This window comes from Convolutriloba macropyga, chromosome 3 (genome assembly GCF_964194025.1).
Source record: "Convolutriloba macropyga chromosome 3, txConMacr16.3, whole genome shotgun sequence".
NCBI classification, from domain to species: Eukaryota; Metazoa; Xenacoelomorpha; order Acoela; family Convolutidae; genus Convolutriloba; species Convolutriloba macropyga.
Window position 1 is genome coordinate 59,998,587 of NC_134470.1, and position 17,663 is coordinate 60,016,249.

Here is a 17,663-nt window from a genome sequence, read left to right on the forward strand (position 1 = left end):
GAACTGTAAAAAACGGAAATATGATGGAAATCATTATAGTCTGCTTCGAGTTAACAGCAATGGTTGAAAACACAGAAACAAGTGAACTGCTGCTGACAACTGAATGTGTTCATTGCGAACCAATAAAGCCTTTTATGAAAAAAGAAAAGACAATTCAGTTGTTTAGGACACAAAACAGTCGCTTTTTTGGTTATACCCAAATTTAAATTTAAAACTGATATATGCATTTTAGTATAAACAAAAAAAAATAAAAAGTTGTGTCGTGCCTTAAGCGGCTGAATTGTCTTTTCTTTTCAAAAACACCTTTCTTGGTTATCAGTGAACACATTCAACTGTCCGCAGCAGTTCACTTGTTTTTGTGTTTTTACTCATCGATGTTAATTCAAAGCAGTCTAATAATTATACACACACAGACACACACACATATATATATATATATATGTGTGTGTGTGTGTGTATGTGTATACCTATATATATACATATATATATATATATATATAATATATATATATATATTTATATATATATATATATATATATATATATATACATTTATAATACATGTATATATGTGTATATATATTTATATATATATATATATATATATATACATATATTTTTATATATTATATATATATATATATATATATAACATATATTTTTTTATATATATATTTTATATATATATATATATATATATATATATATATATATAACATATATTAGAAGGTTGAGAGAGAACAACCTAACGTGAATTGTGCATAACACAAACTTAGTTTGACAAAAATATCTACTGGTTCAACGTTTACCTGGATAGAAAAAAGAAGCCATGAGGAGCAAGAAAGGGCAAATCTCTACTGGTTCAGCGTTTACCTGGCTAGAGAAAAGAAGCCATGAGGAGCAAGAAAGAACAGGAGATTGGGTTATAAGTGATGCCCAATTTCGAGAGGGTAAGATCAGTTGGTGTAAGCAGAATTGATTTCTTTTGAAATGACAGCATTATTGCTTAGATTATTGAAAACCCTCAAGTTTGTTTAGTTGAATGTCTTTGCATGTCACCCAATTCCGCAAAAGCTTAACTTCTCTAGTCTAATACCGACGGCTATCTTGCAAGAATCTTGCAAGAGTCTTGTAAGATTACGCACCATCTTGCAAGATCTTGCAAGATTCTTGCAAGATAGGCGTCCGGATCTTGCATATTGCAAGGTAAGCGTCATTTGCAAGAATCTTGCAAGATCATGCAAGATAAGCGTCGGCATTTGACTAGGGTTGTCAATTTATGCATTCGGTTAAAACGAAATGGTTCCTTTGCCACCATATTCCAAGGTGTAAATCCTTTTTTCATGTGTTAAGTATGATATGTTATCTGGAAACGAAGAGAGTGAACGGCCCAAATCGTCCAAACCGAGTGGTTGGGACGTTGACTATATATGAATGACTTCTTTTTCTCTGAAATCAACGGCGGCGCTAAATATACAAATAGCCAATTTTTAAAGATTTATATTTGCGCCCTCGTGTCAACCGGACTAAAAGACGGCTTAATGTAAATAATTAATGCAGCCGCAGTTTGTTTAATAACTGTAGAGTCAGATAACTACAGTGATCTTGAACCATGATAATGTTGAAAACAGCTCACACATACAAATCTAGATTTTTTCCTTATTTGAAACAAAATAAATTCTGCAAGCGTAGCGTTTTCCTCTACCTCTTGTACGAACAATAAAAAAATTTTAATGAATGCGTGAAAATTAAAGGCAAGCATCCTCGTTATTTGTAAAGAAGAAACACAATAGGTTATGGCTTAAATTTAGGCAATTGAATGGTCTGCATTGTGTCAAAAATGACGTCGTTACGGCAGTTAATATGGAGAGAAGGGTGAGCAGGTAGAAGGAGCGCGTTCAGATGATGGAAAATTTATTACAAATGACAATTGACGAGAATAGTAGAAAAAAGGTAGAAAATACTACTCAATTTTCATTCCGTAGTATTTTTATTCAGAATATTATGAGGATTATACTTTGAAAACGAAATTAAAATTGATAAAAAACAAATTATATGATATTCTATAACTTGACAAACTGAAACCCGAAGGGAAACAACAAAAAAAACAAGATTTCTCTACCAAAAGATATCAATTACAATTTACAGATTACAGAACATCGAAATACATTCTTTCCCTCTGTGCTTTAAAAAAACAGAGGTTTGTTATCGTTGTCGTCGATATTTTTTATAGAAAACAACAAAAGTGTTTCCACTATACGTATGTTGTAATTGATTGCATTGGAATGCTTAATAAATATTCCAACATTCCAATCCAATATATATGTATTCAAATGCAATCAATTACAACAATAATTATGTAGCCGCAACATACGCCCGTATTGTACCTTTAAAAACCTGGGCAACTTTAAAAATCGCAACTTTATTTTACTATTTTATTATTGACAAATGCATCGAATGATCTTAAAAAGTTATAAGAATGTTCTTAAAAAATTTGACCAAATGAAAAATCACCTAAATGTCATAATAGGAAAAAACCGCTACAATTAACCAATATAGCCTTAGTTCACCAATAAATTGGTTGTGCATGCGTGACACAACCTAAAACAACTAGTAGGAACAGAAAAGCGCATTAATTTTTTGAGCATCTCAAGTTTTTGTCGGCGAGCAGTAAAGTGTTTTAGCATCATCGGTAGAAAAATAATAATAATAATAATTGTGGTTTCTGCGTAATCGCAGCGGAACAGTATTAGGCCTACAGTAGCCTGTTTTCAGCTGCCCTTTTTCTTATTATTCCCCACATTTCAGACTGATCTTTTCATGATCAGCATTGCTCTTTTTTGGTGACTATAGCCACTTTTTTTTGCGTCTGAAACTTTCACGTGGTACCATCATTGCAGCCAACATTGGTCAGGCTATGGTCAACCTGAAGCTATGGTTAAGTAAGAGCTCATCCTCCCACAGACAGCTTCACGGAGGCAGGGGATTGAACTCTCAATCATTGGCGTGTGAACCACACACCTTACCTCTCGGCTATCACGCCACTGAAAAATCTGAAACTGCTCCTTTGAACTATTCTGAGTACTCTGTTAGCAATAATTGTTGTAGCTGAATGCCTCTCAGCCTTATTTGTCAAACATATGTCGAAATAACCACGTGATCTCAAGATAAGTGTTTTCTGCTGAACGTGAACGACGACATAACGAAATGAAATTAAAAAATACTATTTTCCCATCTCTAACTAATGAAAAAAATTGATTTTAATTTCTGCTTTTATTTGTAAACTGCTGAAACTTGTTTGATGCAACCTGAATTTCTCAGGAAACATCTATGCAAGTTGAGACAAAAACAGATGAAATGATGAATAGCTTAATGAGACTGCTCAGAATCATGATATTGAAACATATAACGCATATAAATATCCCAAATTGACAACCCATAAAGTTAAATTTTTTGTCAACCATTGGAAAAAATTTCAAAAAAACTTTAGGGTGCCAACTTAATACTGAACCCAAAGTATGCAGGTTAAGTTATTCTATTGTTTAATATTTAAGTACACAAAAAAGAGCATAAATCGACCATCAAAATTCATATAGATAATCCTCAATTTTCGTCCAGCAAAATGCGTACCAAAAATTTGTCTTTAATTTTAACTAATTGCTACGATTCTCAAAAAAATCATTATTGTTTTTTTTAGCTTTTTTGGGTTACGGCTGTCCACATAGCGAGTGCGCGCAATAACGCGCACGATAATTATGAGTAGTGCCTATATTGAATTTTACCAATTATCAAAACAAAAAAGCAGCAAAAAGAACAGCGAAGAACGGCTGCGATTAGAATTGTTTTCAAAGTTGCGCATCTAAATTTCAACATTGAAATGGCTGACATTGCTATTTTTCCACACATGATTGAAGAAATTGGTTGTACAAATGGTTCCCAGTTACAGAGTGTGTAAACGATATTTACGAATTTGAAGAACGTATTACAAAGACTGAACGTTATTCAAACAGGGCACATTTTATTTTTTTAACCAAAATTGATGTTCTGGAAGATTGAAACTGGGTCCGACCAGTCATGCACCTGACCAACTCATTCGCCAAAATATCTCTGGGCCAATATATCCCTATTGTTCATCTTTTGAACAGAATTGAAAGAACGGCTCCAATAGTTGTACACTTTATTAGATTGTGACAACGTCACCTTTTTCCGAAACGTGCAGTGTGGATACGAAAGGCAAAGAATCAAGATGATTACCCGATTGTCGTCGAGGAACGTTTAGCTGAGAAAGATGCCAGCATTGAACAAACAACCAGAAACAAAAGACTTACATACAAAGTTCTTATGTCGCAGATCCTTGTTTCGGATGGAAATCAATTTGAAGGCATTATTTCTGTGTGCGAGTTATACAGATACGAACCTAATTCTCATATTCCATCATCGCAGATGCAAACAGAACGAAATGCTGCTATTCCACAGAGTAACTAGTTACAAAACAGTGGTATAAAAAAAGCAATTGAATTTTTGAGCAACAACTGTTCGTAATCGGACACAGGTTACGAAGCGATTCCTTAGCAGGCTGCATCAAATGATGCTCTACTTCTAGCAAAACACTCAGCAAAGGAAAAACTTCCGGAGAAGATTGGTGGTTCTGACTGGAGTCTGCCACACAAGATATTAAAGTTTTTGGCTGAAAAGGGTCAAAAAACTAAAACAATACTGCAATAAATATTCAGTCGTAAATGTTAATGTACGGTCTATTAAAGAGATCCTTGAGAAACTTCGATTTTCTGTCATTAATCTCGAGTCACCACTATCAGCAAACTGTCTTACAGGGATGTGGCTGGCTTCTTAAGATAAATGGTAACAAAAATCTAATCACAAAAAGTTGAGAAACGAGGGGTGGCTTAGGTACTTTTTTTGAAAGAAAGCATTATTAAAAAACGAACAATTAAAACAACTCTGGATGAATGAATAGGAGTAAAAATGTTTTGTGACAATCAAACGTATAAAATTTTAGTTATTCATAATCCATCGCGAGATACCAAAAACAAATTTCTGGAAAAGCGCGATCTACTATTAGAGTTTTCTAAAAAAAAAACATTTCAACATTGATGTTCAGAAAAAACGCAACCTTACAACTACTTTTGATAGGATAAATCAATCCAACGGTTTTGCTGCTCAAGTCGACTGAGCCACAGTTTGTAAATAACACAGGCACAAAATTAAATCACTCTATTGTTAAACTTGATGTGATGCCCACTGTTAATGTGAACTTGCGCAAAAAAGATGATTTTGAAACAATTTTTCTCAAACTTATGGTGACGCGAAGTGCTTATTTGGCAAAATTAATTAATACTTAAGTTTTAGTAAATCGAGGAAGACGATTGGCCATTTAGAAAAGTGCAGTATTAAAATGACAAATGACGCGAAACAAAAGGCAAGCCACGCCAATGATTATTTCAGTGGTATTGCGATAACTGTTATCCTTAAACATATCTATCGACTCTGACTTAAAGCTTACTGATAATTTAAATGAGTTTTTTTGAACTCATTTATGCATTCGTATACCTCAAGATTGGAAACTGGAGAAAGAAACTATGTTTTTTGCTCCAGTTTCCAATCTTGAGGTACACGAATGAATAAATGAGTTCAAAAAAACTTTCAGGTGCGAAAGAGATAAACTGCCAAATGAATTTTATTTGTTTCAAAGTATGTAAAAATTATCTCTTGAAACAAATCATACTTCAAACATACTTTTGAAACAAATCAAATTCATTTGGCAGTTTATCTGGGGATGTTCATAATTTGTCTTTTCATGAAGAACGATATAGATCGTTATTAAAAGAAGCTATAACAAAGCCCTTCTAAAAAGTGGACCTAGCTGTAGTTGTGTAAACTATCGCCTAATATCCTTGCTCTCAAGCATATCCAATTTTTTTTTGAAAAACTAATGCACCGAAAAATATCCAATTTCCATTCAAAAGATAAAATTTTGTGCGAAAAAAAAACGGTTTTTAAAACAATTTATCAACATTTGATCTCCTGAATTAACTATGGGTTTAACATCATCTATTGCTGTGCCCTACCTATTTGCACATGACAATAATATTTTTTTCAAAGGCATAAATGGACTTGTGGAAACAATTCGACAGGAGTTCACTCGTTTTCAATCTTGGTTTGCAGAAAACAAGTTAATTCTAAACATTAACAGGCGTAACATAAAAACTTCTTTTCACAAAAACTGATTCTGAAATTACAAATGACTTTTGACAATCACATTGAGAAAATTAAGAATAGTTTTCCACAGCGTTGTGGAATCCTATGTAAAATGCGTTCCTACTATCCGCGGAAAAATTTAATTCGCTACTACAATTCTTATAATTGTTCGCGGCTTGAATACTTCATATATGGAAGAACGACAAAATACAAACTAGACAAAAATATTGTGCTCCAGAAAAAACCTTGTGGGTTATCTTTTTTCTTAATCCAAGTGACACAACTTTTAATTTATTTTTTTTACCAATTTCCGAATTTTAACGGTCCACAAAATATATGTTAAACACCTGCAGAAATTTACTTTAACAAGCATTGAAAAAACATAAAACACATTTTCTCAATAATTTGATCCCAACTAATCCCAAAATGCATCATGTAACAAAAAATTGCTCTCGTAACTATCTGCAACGGATAGCAATAAGGAACACCCGTATGGATAACTCATCAATTTTCTACTGAAAATTGATATGTTTTTTGAGAATTTTAGCACGCTTAGTAATTCACAAATCCTAAAATTTTGTGAAAGGGATTGTCAATGCTTTATGTTTCAAAAAAATCTGATTTCAGTGGTTTTCGGCAAGAAAAGGGTTTGGCATTGTAGAGCAAGAAACTCCCTGTTTTGTGTCCTCTTCTTTTATTTTGAGTTGTTTTTTTACATTTTGTTGTGTTTAACATTGCAGAAGAAATAAAATAATATTATTTTTAAAATCACACCAGTTTTAGATTAATTTCTTTAAAAACTCCGAAATATCGACATTTTAATGTAGCTGATAACAAAAAAAGTGATATAATACAGAAATTTTTATTGGTGAGTTCTACATTATATGCAAAAGTTTTTGCTTAAATTCGTAATACTTCCACAACATAGGTGTGCTAGCTTTTAATGAATGCATACTGTTTATATAATTTTTCGTATGAAATTACCTAACTTTAACAGTATGTTTAAACGTATATAAATGGGGGTGCAGAACTAAGTGGGGATGCCAGATGAAAAGATCCATCCATACAATATGTGATTTTATCTTTATATATATATATATATATATATATATATATATATATATATATATATATATATATATATATATGTGTATATATATATATATATATATATATATATATATATATATATATATATATATATATATATATGAGGAAAATGCCTTTTACCCAGACTACGGTGCGAATGCAAAAATGCCCTTTTCAGACAGATGGGTTGCGCATAATATCAAACACTACGAATCAAAACCAGAAGCACTGAGCTGCTTGGTGGGGCTAATAGACCAAATTACTTCGAGCAGATCTTTTAATGGGGTATGAGTGGTTTTGAGTTAATATTATATAAAAGTTATGCTGCGAGTGTATGAAAATAATATGAAATATGCTGCAAGTGTTTAGGTTTCGCCAAATGTGCTTTAAGTGCTGAAGACAAATATGATCCAGACTGTAAAATTTCTTCAAAATCTCATCTAATTATGCTGCATATGCTCACAGCAGTTATATAAAAAACAGTATTCACCAAAAAAGCGAAGAGACACAACACACACAGCAAAAATAGAGAAATAATTTAATGTAGAATTGGCCTGGGACAGCTCAGGCTAATTTGTTTAAATTTATTTAATTCATAATATCAAAGCAAAATATTAGAGGCCGGTTTTAGAGTAAACTCGGCCTAAGTCTCTCGGCCTGGCTGTTTTACTTATTTCTTCACTCTTGCTTCTATTCAGTCCAGATAAAAAAGGAGAGGAATAGCACGAAAACACTGACAGATTATAGTGGTTGCTAAAAAAAGGTTTGAGTATCGACTGCTCGCCAGACCGTAAATAGCGGTATAATTATCTGATTGCTGTCCTGGTCAGATGGTTTAGGCTATACCTCCGCTGTGTTATGTTTTACCCGTTTAACGCATTTTACCCTACACCCCTTGCGTGAACTAAGGAACTAAGCGCTTGGTTTAATCAGGATACATATTTTTACATAAAATTCAATTGCTTTTGCCATCAATTAAGAGAGGTGCAGGTCTCGATCAGTCTCAAATATTTGCCCAATCTGCCCAGAGTTCATTTTGGTCTCAAAGGCATCTCTCGACTGGGCAAATATTTGCAATTAAGTACCTGCTCTGGAACGAGATGCCCGCGAGACCAAAGTGAACTCTGGTCAGACCCAGATCAGACTTTTGTTTGTTCGGACGGAGATCGAGCTCCGGTATTTCCTTATGACCTCAAAGATGGTGTGTTATCAGAGGTCGGCTTGGTGTGGGACCTCAACTTGGGCGGTACCATATCGTAGTGAAAAACAATTACCTGATAAAGACGTCGACTCCCGCCTCCACCACAACTTTCTCCGCTTTTTTCCATGACTTTCTCACCAGTCGCTTCTCGTTCCAACTCAGAGTCGTGGGTGCACCCCCCTCACGATTACCCTCTGAGGAGTTCTTCGAGGATTTCCTAACAGAACTGCTCTCTTTGGGGGACAATTTTTTCCGCCGAGAAATAAGAGTTACTTTGAACTTCATTTCTTGCTGATAAACAAATAAAGTTTGTTTGTAATTTTCAAGTTTTTGTAATGAATATTTCGTCCAAAATTTGGTAACAGACTTGAAATGTTTAGAGTTTTGTATAAGTAAAATGGGGTAACGTAATTATAGATTTTGAATAAAAAGTGTCATATGACGAAGCGAAAACTTGTTAGTTCCACTAAATAGATTCTATGTCAGAGAGTAGCGTTAACCGTTTGTGAATGGAATGCAGTTTATTTCTTTTTAAACCAATTTGTTTTGATAACTAATTAATCTGAATGCGATAACCTGACCCTAAATGTTTAGGTATTAGATCAAGATCAAAGTAACCAAGTATCCGCTATTAAATGTCAAATTCAATTTCAGCGGAACCAAAAACCTATCAATTGAAATCAGAATGGAAAATAACCTTAAATGGACAGGGGGAAAAACCTCTTACAAATGGGCGGAAAATCAAAACGAACTTGAAAATCAAGAATATTCTAAAATTTTGCAACTCGGGGGAAAGGTGAAATCGAAGTACGCTAATGAACACAAATGAGAATCCGTTTTAACCGTCAAATCATGTGCAGTTCATTATTTATGCATCATTTCTTTTTTCATTATTTCTACATTTATATAGCACTAAATTCCCTTTTTTCTACATTTATCAGCTCCGAATTCATTATTTATACATTTATTAGCACCAAGTTCATTATTTATACAAATATTAACTCTAAGTTCATTAATTCTACATTCTTTCTTTTACATTTATTATTTCTACTTCGTTTGACAGTCGTCAAATTTATCAGTGGAGAAAACAAAAATTGAAAACGACTAACAACATCCGATTTTACAGGATAAGGCTAAATTTCAAGTCTTACAGTCGCTAGTCACATTTTCTCCCCCACTCCACAGACACTTTAACTTAATAAATTGAAGTCGAGGATTCATTTTTTGGATATATTACGCTTTATTACACCCTGGTTTATGTATTTGAAAAAAAAAACATTAAAAAATATTTACATCTGGTGTTGTTGTTCATGCATTCAATTTCAAAATGTTGCCAACATTTCTTTAATGTTGTTTGTTTAGTAAAGACTATATGGAGTCAGAAATAAAACATCTCGCCGATTTCTGTTAATGCAGCTAATTAATGCGTTCATATTGCTGCAGAAAAAGTCACCTTTCAAAAAAAAATCACTGCAACAAAAAACAAAGAACGTTTTATCGACGCAAATTGAAAATATATTTCAAATACTGAAAAATATCTAGGAAAGTATGCTGTTTCATGTTCAATTTTAGATATATTGCGATAAAAATTATTATATCCTGAGAACAGATAACATTATAACGATCAGGTTATTTTATTGCTGTAACACTCGATATTAATTTGGAGATTAGGAAAATTTATACCTGGCCTACTTTTTAGGCGGATTTTTACATATGGATATTTCTGCTGAGAGATACAAAACAGAAACTTAGGAAAACTAGTGAAAAACTGAATCAATCATTGAGAAGATATTTTCAGTTTTCCGTTTCTCGAGGAGATATACATAAAGAAACGAAATTGCTACTTTTGAAAAGTAGAGGAACGCCAGTTTATTTAAAATTCCAGTACAACAACTGTTTCAAAGGTGGCCAAATTAACAAATGAGGGATAGACACTAGAAAAGTTTATGAAAAATTCAATCAAGAAATTTCACTTTCTAACTTTCTAAATGTAATTTTCGAGAAATCGAAAAAATGCTAATCCAAGTTAAGAAAGGTTTTTGTAAGAAATCACTTAGTCTTTTAAATCTTTAAGTTTAAAAAAATCAAGAAATTATCTTTAATTCGCAGAGACATGGGAGAACGGGAACCTTGGAAAATGATTGATAAACGCAATAATCTTTTCGGTGACCATGAATAATTTTTTGACAGTTTGAGGAAAATTAAGATCTAAAAATTTTCAAGTTTTTTGCATTCCTATAATCACTGCGCTGAGTATTCAAAAACTTTATTTGGCCTATTTTATTCATTATTGCTGGGCATCGTTGTCTCGATGGCATCTTAGATAATCTTAGTGTTTATTTAGAAATCCAGTTTTTTAATGAAAGACAAAAAAAATGACCCAAGAAAGAAATTTCGTTTTTCAAGTGTTTGTTTTTTTGCCATGTTGTTACTCGGTCCCAGTAATGACAAGTCTCATTGATTTTCCTTCAGAGAAAATTTGAGCCGAATATCTGTTTAAAAATTGACTAAACTTTGATTTTTGCCTGAATGTTGTTACTTTTGATACGTGGTCCCTTAATTTGGTTTAGACCTTTTGATTTATGACTTTTGATTATAGATATTTTATGGGTGTCTAGGTATTCCAGTTTCTAGTTGTATGTCTCAGTTTTTTTGACGCCACTTGTCAAAGGCATTCATAGGTAAAATTCACTGTTTTGGCCTCTGCTTCATCTTTTTTCCAACTTCTATCTCTTATTGGTTCTTCAAAAGGTTAATGTTGGCTCTCTAATCTCCGAGAGCGCTAAAATTCATTAGGGATGTAACTGGATTTTCAGAGTTTTTCTGAGAAAAAAATCTCTTTAGTTTTTTTCACGCACAATTGTGTTAATTTTGTCAACACATTAGAATGTGTCTGTTTGATAATCAAAAGTAATGACAAGTTGTTCATCTTATGAGATTGATATTCAAGTTTTTAATTCAATCAATTTTCTGGACTGTAATGTAACGTTTGCGAGCGTTCATCGTTGTTTCTTCAATCGCCAAGCAATAAAAAATTCAGTCGCAAACAGAACAATACTGCAAATGAAAAAAATACATCAACATATAAAAACAAGATGCAAAAAAAACAAGAAAAACTTTAAAGAAAGGTCCGGAGTAATTAACAGTACCTGCAAACTGAAAACAAAATTGAAGTCAGAGTGCCCTCGGAAAAGGTCTATATTCGTGTGACTAAAAACCAGGACAGCAAAAAAAACAACAACTGCGTGCAAAAGTTTTTATTTTCTACAACAAACAAACATTGTCAAAGTCAGAAAGCCATTTTTAATTACAGGAAGTAAAAAAAGTTACCAATCATGGCGTCAAAACAAAAAAACATTGGATTGTTACTTTTTGGTTCACTAGAACGTCAATGCGCTTTACCATTTTTTGATTTCAAGAAAAAAACATAAAAGCAAAAAACGAAAAACTTTTAAGAGTTTGAAAAATTCAAAATAGTTTTTTAAAAAAACACTGTCCAAAGTCATAGAACTGCAAACGGTTTACAAAAAGGTAAAAAAATTTTCTCAAATCAAAAGAGCCAACAAAAATGATGTCAATTGAACCACTCATTAATACAAATGAATGATATAAAATAAATGGAAAGTAAAAGACACACAAAACTCAAAAATCATCAAACTTTGTATTATGACACGTAGTGTCGAAATCATAAAAAGCATCAACTTTTAACTGACCACTTAACAATGCTACTCAACGGCAATTTTACAAAGTCACTATTAGCTGTCAATAACGTGTATATAATTCATCGCAACAAAAACCAAAAGATACGGGTTAAACATTAAAATTTTCTAATGCTTCTTTATAGAACACAAAATGTCAAAATCAGAAAAAGCCATTAAATTAAATAACTTATATATTTTATCAAAGCCCTATTACAGGGTAAATGGTGCTATTCCTTGAAGCAATTCTATGACAACACAAAGAAAACGGTAAAATATACGGAAAAAAATCGGAAACCAGCAAACTTTATGGGAACACGGCGTCAAAATTAAAACACAAGTTTCTCACTTCACGTTACAGACGTTTAAGGATATTGAAATCATCAAAATTATTCGCTTTTTCTCTATCTTGTTTATTTAAGCCTAATTAAAATTATTATTCCAAATTCACGTTTCCTTGAAATTTAACAAAACTGAAAATGCGAACAGATCTCACACAATACAGCGCCCGAGATCATCCACATTGCCATTGAAGTAAACTCCAATGAGAGCAAGAGTAGATTTCATCATTTCCTTGTTTTGAGTTGTTTCCATCATTTAAGCAAAATTTGTAAAATTCACAAAACATGACGCTGAACAGGAAAAAAAAATTACATTAAGTGCAATTAATTTTGAAAAAAAGAGAAGAGTGCAGTTTCAAATCATTTTTCTAGGCATATGAGGCTGAACTAGCCGTATTTGAAATTAAAGAAAAGTATGAACAAACTTTAGAAAAGTGATTTTAACAAGCATGAACAGTTTTAGCTATAATAACTGATTAGAAGCTAGTTTTCACAAAACAAAGGTGAAGTATCGAAAAATTGAAAGCTGTCCAAAATTTTGCAAAAATATTCCGATAAAAGCGAACCATTTCAATTAAAAAATGAAATAAATAGAACAGTTAAGTAATTTTGATTTGTGCCTTTAAGTAAAACAAAATTTTTAGCAACAATTTTTAAAATATGACCAAAATAAGGGAAATTCATAAGCAAGAATATATTCTACATTCAGTGAATGAGCTTTCTAATAATATCATTCAAACCTCCGATTGACTAAAGTTAATTCAGCGGAAAAAAGAGACCACTTTGAAAATTTAGCTTCTTCTCTCACCAAATAAATTTGTCGAGCTCTCCATTATTTTAAGTAAAATTTAGCTGCTAAATACTTGACAAGAGGAATCAAATTTTTGGTTACGTTTTAGTAAATAATAATTAATCTTTACGGAAATATAATTTTAAAAGTATTGATTGGTCGTGGAAAGGTCGGGAAAATATCTGAGAATTTCTCTCTTTTTTAAAATTTCGAGTTCATTTTCTAAACTGTGTTCAGGGGGGATGATATAATTCGGTGGTACCAAAATGAAATCTTAAAGAAAATAAAAGTGAAACAAAATTATCATTAAAGGAAACTTCTGTCAAAAACTTTTCAACAAAAGGTAGAAGTTAGACTGTTTTAGAGAAGAACTGGATTCCTTTTACATTTATCCTCATTTTATCCTCATTGTCCACTTTTTATATCTTTTACCAAGAGTTATATTTGTTTTTCTTCTACTGAAAAAAAGAATCATGTCAAAATTTCCATTAGCTGACCTTACATTACATAACGCCTCCTTTTGATCGCGAAAATTTACTCAAGTTTGTCATTATTTTCCACGATACATGTAACCATCAGGTTATTTAAATAGAAGTGAGAAAACCATGATTAATATGAGCATGAAAATCCCTCATATTATTAATTAGAGATTACGAAGATATATTTTCTCATAAGAACAACCACTTTGCGGCTCGTAAAGTTTATTGGCTACTAAGTAATATCTTGATTATTCCTGATATTGCAAAAAAGCAACATAAGAAATTAAGTTATAGACTAATTGAAAAAATTTTATTTGCAATGATTGGCATTCTTATTATTTCAAGTCTGTCTTAAGTGCGGCGTAATAAACTATCGTTTTAAACTTTCTGCTGACTGATAAATGTATGTCTCATTATCGCAAAAAAGAGGGATTGTTTTGGTTTAGTTCGGAGAGCAACTTCACTCTCATATCGCGTTCACCAAAAAATAGAAAACTGATGAGCATCAAATTTTCTTCGATGCATATTTCTGGACGAGAAGTCAAACCACACGTTGAAGAAAAAAATACTCTATCGCAATCAAAAATCCTAATGCCTGATGAAAAACATTGTACTATGGTAGGCAATCAGGTTATGAATTAAATGATATCTCCACGCAGACGAAGGTGAATGAAATGGTAAGAGGTTTTGCAACATTTATTTGTTAAAAGAATGTCAAAACTTTAAGATCGGAAGCAACATCAGCGCAAAACTGAAATGATTAGGCGACTCCTGATTACTTTGCTACTCACGCGTACCAGGGGTCTACGACATAAAAAAAATTACCAATACGGTATCTTGTTAATATGAGTTCTCAGGTCAAACTCCCTTATAAAACATCATGTTCAGACTGCCTCTGGTGACACTACCAAGAACCGCTAAATTGCATTATTGGTATATTACCAGTATTCATTCCAAGCCTTCAAGGAAAAGAAATCAAACAATTTAATATAGCTCAATGCCAATTGCACGAAATGCTTGATTCAACTTCCACTCGAGTAAAAAAAGCATAACACGTGATAATAGAAAATTTTATGAGGAAGATCTTCGAAAAGTTAATTTGCGAAGAAAATTTTCATTGAATTTTCAATTCATCTAATACACTGAATATCAACTTCAATTTTTTGAAAGTCAGAGAATTATTTCAAAGGAAAATGGAATTCGATGCAAGGCGCTAACTGAATAAGACTCAATTTCGTGGAAAAATTACCCGTTGCAATTCTTGGAAAGGTAAACAAAAGACTTTCAGCTCCAATTGTATGCGATTCGGAACTGAAAATCTATTTTTGTTGAGGAATAAGAGTAATTAGTTTCATTAAAGAGGCGGCAAAGAAAAACAAAGAAATGATAGACTTCAAATTCTTTCTTCTATTTCTTCTGTTTTAAGGAAATCACGCCATGTGATATTCGATTTCTTTGAACGTATGACAAAAGAAAAATAGAAGACAATGATATTGCAGGCCAAAATTTCTTCTTCAAAAGGCCTCTTCCTTTTCCGCAAATGCAAAAAAAAAGAAAAAGCTCCCATTATAAGACAAAATCGGTAATTTACGACTACTATTGTCCAACTCGCTTATCAGAAAACTTATCATTTTCAGTAGAATTAACTCTAAAGGCAAAAGTATCAAAAATTAAATAAAAACTTACAAATTTAACAATTATTTTTTAGAAATGTTAAGAACGATACAAACATACTAATTGTGCAGAAATTTTCATATTTCCAACTCTTTTCTCGTTCCCAACAGAAAATCCGTACCCAATATATGTTTATTGAAAATGTAGAAAACAACTGTTAACATGCAAATGCTGTAAACATTTAAATGCTTTTGTGTTAAAAACAACCTTTTCTCGAACACTGAAGTTGAAATCAAATCTGTTGCAGGCTCCAACAATTCAAAACACCTTTATGATCCAGTAATAAATTAAATAATAAATAATTAGTTTTTCCCTCGCAATTTTATCCCTACAATTCCTTCACTAACATTATCAGTGGAGGCTTGATAATCCCGATCTTTTGTCAAAAGATGATGCGAAATTCTCCAAGATTTTTGTAAGAATCTTGTAAGATCTTGCAAAATAACCGTTCAATTAAGACGTGGGAAATCTCCTGACAAAAAATATTGTAGAATGTGAGAAACGGGCAGAAAAGCAGACTTAAAAAGAAGGCCGTCAAAACGAAAAAAAAAAACAAATTTTTTTTGAATAAAGAAGTTCTTTCAATTCATCAAACACGAATGGTGAAAATTGGAACCATGGAAATATACGTTGTTGAGTTGTTTGTCGAACAAATTTGCGAAAACAAACAGCGACAATGAAAAACTTTACCGGTTGGCCTTTTTCACGTAGTCTGGTTAGTTACATCAAGACTGTAATCATAGTTTCTGTTTCCGAAAAAGAAATCTAAATCTAAAAGGATGTTCTGACTACATCACAAACAAGTTGAACTGTCGCCGAAGCGAAAAAGCAGCTAACAATTTCATAAATGTTTTACGGACAAGTGCAATTGTTATCTGAGGCCAATTAGTCTACAAATCATGGCAAAAAATAAAGCAAGTTTCATTATTATCGTATGAAACACAAGCAGTTGTAGAAAACCTTGCAAAAATGCTATCGCTAAAATCAGAAGCAAATGACAAATATTAAGAAAATTTGATGACTGTAAGGGTTGGTCTGCCGAACACAAAATTGACACTGGATAACTTGAAGTTCAAAAATTTCCGGCGCTGTGAACCCTTTGACGTATACTGTTTCTTCTCTTCTAAATTTTAAACTTAAATTGGGCTATATTTTTGCAAAACATCTCAAGATTATGAAATTTCGTATAGAAATTGTGCAAAATTTTGAGACTCGAAGTGCATCTTTTGTACCGCAAAAATTGAGAAATGTGGTTATACATTATTGCAAAAGGAGCCAAAAATAATAACAACACAAGAAGTTTTTAAGAGATTTTTTTTAAAAACATTATCATTATGGCAAAGTGACACAATCTTTACAACCCTCAGTTTATGATACTCTAGACCAAACAGGGTTTGATGATACTGGTTGCTGCCAACAACGGTTTGTATATTATCTACAATTTTTAAAGTGTCCGAAAAAATTTTAAAGTACGCAGAGAAAATTTGTGTGGGATAATTTTGAGTGATTCTACTTAAAATACTGTCAAACAGACTATTGCTTGTCTGTTCTATTCCCAGGTTGAGGTGCCATCCGGAAGTGACCTCTGAGAGTCCAACGCACACGACAGACCTCTGCGAGTCCGACAGACCAATTCCAACACTCAGACCAAAATTACAGGGTCTGGGATTTGGTTGGAGCGCACAATAGTATGATCAGAGGTCACTTCTGTCTGGGGATGGTATAATCAGAGGTCACTTCGGTCTGGGGTGGTATGATGAGAGGTCACTTTGGTCTGGGGATGACATGATCAGAGGTCACTTATGGTCGAGGTTTCAGGATGGGTCGAGGTTTCAGAGGTCGAGGTTTCAGAGGTCAAGGTTTCAGAGGGATCAGAGGTCGAGGTTTCAGGATGGGAATAGTCTGATCAGAGGCGGATTCAAGCGCACATTAGTCTGATCAGAGACTATTTCGAGCGGATTTTTTATTTTTAGTTTTATTTTACCGAGCGATGTTGGCAGCATTCTGATCACAGCAGCATTCTGATCACAGACACATCTAGAGTCTGATGTCTTTGATCAGAACCAAAGGGGTCCAGCTCATAGAACATGCTAGTTCCCTTACAAGGAAATTTTGTTCAACTGTAGAATACGACGTTTTATACGGCAAGCTGTCTAAATTCATCCTTTCAGTTCG

The 17,663-nt window shown here is 32.8% G+C and overlaps 1 protein-coding gene across 5 annotated transcripts in view; it reads right to left on the minus strand.

The window, feature by feature from the left end:
• Positions 1–17,663, minus strand: part of LOC142337179 (cytoglobin-like) — a 141,822-nt gene that overhangs the window by 119,091 nt on the left and 5,068 nt on the right. For 3 of the 5 annotated variants that reach the window (XM_075386290.1, XM_075386289.1, XM_075386291.1), the window contains exon 2: positions 8,580–9,088. In XM_075386290.1, coding sequence (XP_075242405.1) covers positions 8,580–8,791 — 212 coding nt within the window. In that variant the 5' untranslated portion in view covers positions 8,792–9,088. Of the gene's footprint in view, positions 1–8,579; positions 9,319–17,663 lie in introns of all 5 variants that reach the window. The other 2 variants (XM_075386288.1, XM_075386287.1) reach the window with 1 other exon arrangement.